This window comes from Montipora foliosa, chromosome 6, assembly GCF_036669935.1.
Source record: "Montipora foliosa isolate CH-2021 chromosome 6, ASM3666993v2, whole genome shotgun sequence".
In the NCBI taxonomy this organism is placed as follows: Eukaryota; Metazoa; Cnidaria; class Anthozoa; order Scleractinia; family Acroporidae; genus Montipora; species Montipora foliosa.
In genome coordinates this window covers 60,000,316-60,005,315 of record NC_090874.1, presented here as the reverse complement: position 1 = coordinate 60,005,315, position 5,000 = coordinate 60,000,316, and the positions used below count along the sequence as shown (strand labels likewise).

Below are 5,000 nucleotides of genomic sequence, written 5' to 3'. Positions count from 1 at the left end.
GACGTAGAAGGTCACCATGGCAACAAATTGACGATCAACATTCCGTATGCGGTCACGCAATTTATTCTTTTGCCTAGTAACGCAAAATTAAGTTTGTGAATAACAAACGACCAAACGCGTATGATACGAACTTTTAGACGCGTCGAAAAAAAAAACACCGCGTATACACGTTCATTTTCCGTCTGCGTTGTTCGCTTATCATGGCATCCATAACTTTGGCTTTGACTTTGTCACACCAGCGTGCTTTTCCTCGGGCAACCAGGGTTTTAATTTTACCAAAAACTGGTCATCCGCTAAACGTTCTGGTTGTCTCGGACGACCGCTAATTTCAAGCACTGAACTGTATGCAAAATGCTAAAAGTTGTGCTGCTTTTCATCCAATAGCCAATGTTTTTTCTTTATGATGATAATTTTACACAACTGTATCTACTGAGGATTCACTACATTTCATGGACCAATATCACCATTAAATATAAGTGATAGAAACCGACGTTTCGGTGCATCTTGCGCCATTATCAAGGTTACAAAATGATAAAATGCGGTTTGTGAAAAGGCTAAGTTGAAGCGAATTTGAATAAAAGAGTGCCAAGCTAATTACATGAATACTTTAACACGAAGAGAATCCGACTGTACATTCAATGTTGGTTTAAGATCTTGAACACACAGCATTTAATTAACAAGGCAGTCAAATTTGTTCGTGCATTTCTTGATTACATTGAAGTGTGCTAAGAAATTGTTCGGAACAGCAGTGTTATGTTCTTTGGAATAATGCCTGTAAATAGATGACGCCTTTTGACGGTGTCCCTCAACGCGCGTGTGAAGGTGGCCCTTTGTATACCCGACATAACCTGCACCGCACAGGTCACAACGCATTGCTGGGTTACGATGTTAGGCTTGGGCTCACGCAGGCTTAGATCTTGTTTAAGCTTGCGGCTAGAACTTCTCTCAGACGTTCACACTCTTCTGAGAAATGCGCCCAAGATGAAAATAGTAGGTGCGCGCGATCAAGCATGGTGACGAGCAAGCCATGCTTGTAGCGGCTGTCCACGTGGCTATGATAGTGCAGGTGTAGCCCTGTGTTTGTCGGCTTAACGTAAACCTTTGTTTTAACGCATGGCCCGCGATTTAAAAGCTGCACCCCACGGAAAGGGAGCATTCCATTTTTCTCTACCTCCATAGTGAAGCTCACGGCGCTATGATCTCGTTGATCTTCTACACGTTGCTAACAAGGGGCAGCTGTTTCAGTTCGACGGGGCCCTATACAAACAGACTGATGGAGTAGCTATGGGGTCTCCCCTTGGACCCCTTTTGGCTAATGTCTTCATATGATGATGATGATGATCAACTTTACTTAATCACGCTAGCCTATTCAACAATGTAAAAACACCAGCTGGTTTCCAGTAGGGGCGTGAGCTAAGTATAAAAATTAAAAATATACTAAATACTAATACTAATATGCTCTATTGAAGGGTCCCTAAACAGTCAAGGAAAACTCCAAGAATTTTACCGCCGCTACGTAGATGACACTCTAGTCAGGATGCCGGATCTGGCAGCAGCTACAGAATTTTGGATGGCCTGAACCACGCCCAAATGCACGAGCAAATTTGACTGCCTTGTTAATTAAATGCTGTGTATTCAAGATCTTAAACCAGCATTGCATGTACAGTCGGATTCTCTTCGTGCTAAAGTATTCATGTTGTTAGCTTGGCACTCTTTTACGCAAATTCGCTTCAACTTAGCCTTTTCAAAAACCGCATTTTATCATTATGCAACCTTGTTAATGGCGCAAGATGCACCGAAACGTCGGTTTCTATCACTTATATTTCTTGTCTCATGTATTTCCAAATCGTTTCTTATAATATCACCATTGTTGTTTTTAATCATCCTAACAAAACGTATTGGGCAGAAATTATACTTAGAATAAGATTCCTGCTGATTTGATCTAAATTTTTAACTCACTTGTGGTTTGCCAGATTCTCTTCACAGCCACACACATAACTATGGAGGTCCAACAGATGGCTACTGTCATCGCTTGTGTTTTTTTCCGCTTGATCTTCAGGTGCAGATGATCTAGAACTGTCTCCTAAATTAAAGCAAGTCAGGCGGAAAATGACGACTTGAGCTGGTAAATAAATCACTTGCAAGAAGTAGAAAGGTGAACATATGTACAGTCAATGCTACTGTGGACCCAAAACCTCTGGCAGCAGAAAAAAAGTTGGGGAATATCAACTTTGAATGGATGTTCAAGTGGCCGAAGTTTTTGCAGCACAGAGTAGAAACCTTGTGAGTGTGGCTCTGGTTCCGGTGATGCTCCAGCACTTGGCTAAGTAGCCTGACGTCTGGCTGTTATATACACAATTGTGGTCTCATTCACACAGAAGCTCTTCAAGCTAATCCTGCCAAGCCGACCACATGCTGGCAAGGTCAGACCACAACACTGGGAACTCTGTTCCCTACTCTTTTCGAATAGTGTGTGGGATCTTTAATGTCCCACAGAGTTCATTAACAAGGGCTATGAGACGGGACCTCCAGCTTATCGTCCTTCCTAGAAGACTTGAAAGTCTAACCATTTGCAGATGTAGTTACAAAGGCAGCACTTTCTCCTCAGTTAGGACCCTGAGTGTTGGTCCGGCCGGAGTTGAACTCGCGACCTCCTGCGTGACAGCCTGGTGCTCAACCAACTGAACAAATAATTAATCAGTGTTCATGACTATATACAACCGAACAATAAACATGTACTGTAGGTTCAGTCACCACTCTAAACCATCAAATTTGAGGCCAATGTACACGAGCTTTATTCTTAAGGATTTGCAATAATATAACCCACTTAGTTTGAAAATGTAAGAGGTGAAAAATAACGAAAAATGTAATAAAATTATATCTGCTAACCCACTTGAAGAATGGACCAAGACAACAAAGAAACTGGTCATTTATGGCGACTTTTGACAATGGATAACAAATAATTTCAATATGATTATCTATTTTCACACTTGAGCTGCAGTACATTGTGTGAAAATCAACCCTTTTTTCCACAGCTCTACATGTACAGCTGTACCTACCTTTATCCTGTTGCTTTGTTTTTTGACGGTTTGCTAGCTGTTCCTTGAGCCTCCTGTACTCATTTTTCATTTGCTCTGGCATGTGGTCCATGGCATCCGGTGTCTTTGGAACACTTGTTGCCACTGGCTTTCCTGTATCATCTGGTGTTGCCTGTTCTGTTTCAATCCCACTTCCTTTAACTTTAGAAGCCTAAAATAGTTATTTTTTTCGTTAATTTTTTTGAAGGTACATCCAAACTATTGTTAGCATCTCTGTATCGAGTAAGCTGTCTTAGAGAGAGAGATAGATAGATAGATAGATAGATAGATAGATAGATAGATAGATAGATAGATAGATAGATAGATAGATAGATAGATGGTTTATTATAAAATACTTCGCAACCAAAGGTTCCACGTGACAGACTATTTTGCCTTAGCAATATCAAATCCACTATTGATTTGAAGGGGACAAAGCTTCTAAGTGGACCTAAATGTTGTTAACCCATTCACACCTCAACCAATAGCCCACCTTCGATATTACTAAAATTCAACCTAATACAAATCCTTACATTAAATTTATTCCCCAGAGCCTCGAGATGATGCCTTTTGTTTAGGACTGAATTTTAATATATTGAAAGTGGGCTATTGGTAAGTACATGTAAAATAGTCTGGGGTTAGCCAGAGTAAAACGCTTAGGTGTGGAGGAGCTAACAGCCACCTGAAATTTGAAAAAAAATGAAATTTGAAATTTGTGATGAGCTCCAAGCTTCATTAAAAATAAAAACCACTTCCTGTATGAGAGAAATTTTTAATAATAATAATTAACAATTAGACCCGTAGCCTGCAAGGGTGAAGCCTCATGGGCTATTGATCCGTGGCTTGTTTTAGTATCACCCAACTAGTCGCACAGAAAAGGCAATAATAAAGTTAGCAAATGCAAATAGAAAATATATTTATTTGGGAATAAAAATAATAAAAGAAAGCGCCATGCTTTTCACTACTCGAGGACTATTACTAATAGTCCTCTAGTAGCGTAGCCAATCAAAATGCTTCATTTGCATTAGTCCACTAGTTGTGTGATACTAATAATAATAATTGTTATTATTATGCCCTCACCTCAGCAGATTTTCGAGCTTCCTTAATCATCATTTCTAGCCCTCCAAACAAGCTGCCACCTGATTTTTGATTGCTCGACACTGTCTTTGGGCCGATTTCTGAGTCAGATGCACCAGACTCCTCGGAGTCTGAATCTTCACCAAGTTTTATTACCACAGGATCATGCTTGGGAGGTACAAGACATGATACCTGCACAGAGATAATTATATTGTTATAATAAATTACTATTATCAAGTCATGCCGAACCACACAGCCTGACCTTTAAATTGAATATTTCATAACACAAGATAACCATTACAAGGTAAAGCTGTAGATAATCTGAAAGGAAACTTGAGTTCAATGACAGACTAACAACCCTAACGAAGGCCTAACAACTGAAGACCTAGAATCAGAATGAAAATCAGGAGAAAAGATGAGAAAACTAGCAATGAATGGAGCCTAGAGGACCCACTAAGGGCATTCCAAGTAACTTCACATGACTTGAAAACTTATAAGGGTGGGTGGGTTGGGTCAGGCAATGCCCAATAACAACAGAAAAAACTGAGAGTGCTCATGCTAACCCATGTGACCTATGACCCCACACACACTTGCACCCAGACTCCAAGATGTGTGTGAGAAAAACGTTTCCCCTTCTTTCGTTCCTCAGCCAGGGGATCGGAAAACAACACTTTTAAGGACCATGGCATTGTGAAATTCTAAAGCCCTGGCCAAACGAGAGCGAGAGTTTATGAAAGTTGAAAATCTTGAGAGCATGAGAGTGATCGAGAATTGGCCAAAAAAGAGCGAGAGTTGACAAGAGTTTGTCGAAAGTTTCAAGCGCAAACAAAAGAGAGAGCCTGGGAAACA

The 5,000-nt window shown here is 40.4% G+C and overlaps 1 protein-coding gene across 4 annotated transcripts in view; it reads right to left on the bottom strand.

Moving 5' to 3' along the window:
- Positions 1–5,000, bottom strand: part of LOC138007987 (zinc finger C3H1 domain-containing protein-like) — a 39,542-nt gene that overhangs the window by 20,640 nt on the left and 13,902 nt on the right. For all 4 annotated transcript variants that reach the window (XM_068855148.1, XM_068855150.1, XM_068855149.1 and 1 more), the window contains exons 10-12: positions 4,155–4,343; positions 3,060–3,249; positions 1,960–2,083 (exon numbers count right to left, since the gene is read on the bottom strand). In XM_068855148.1, coding sequence (XP_068711249.1) covers positions 1,960–2,083; positions 3,060–3,249; positions 4,155–4,343 — 503 coding nt within the window. The remainder of the gene's footprint in view (positions 1–1,959; positions 2,084–3,059; positions 3,250–4,154; positions 4,344–5,000) is intronic.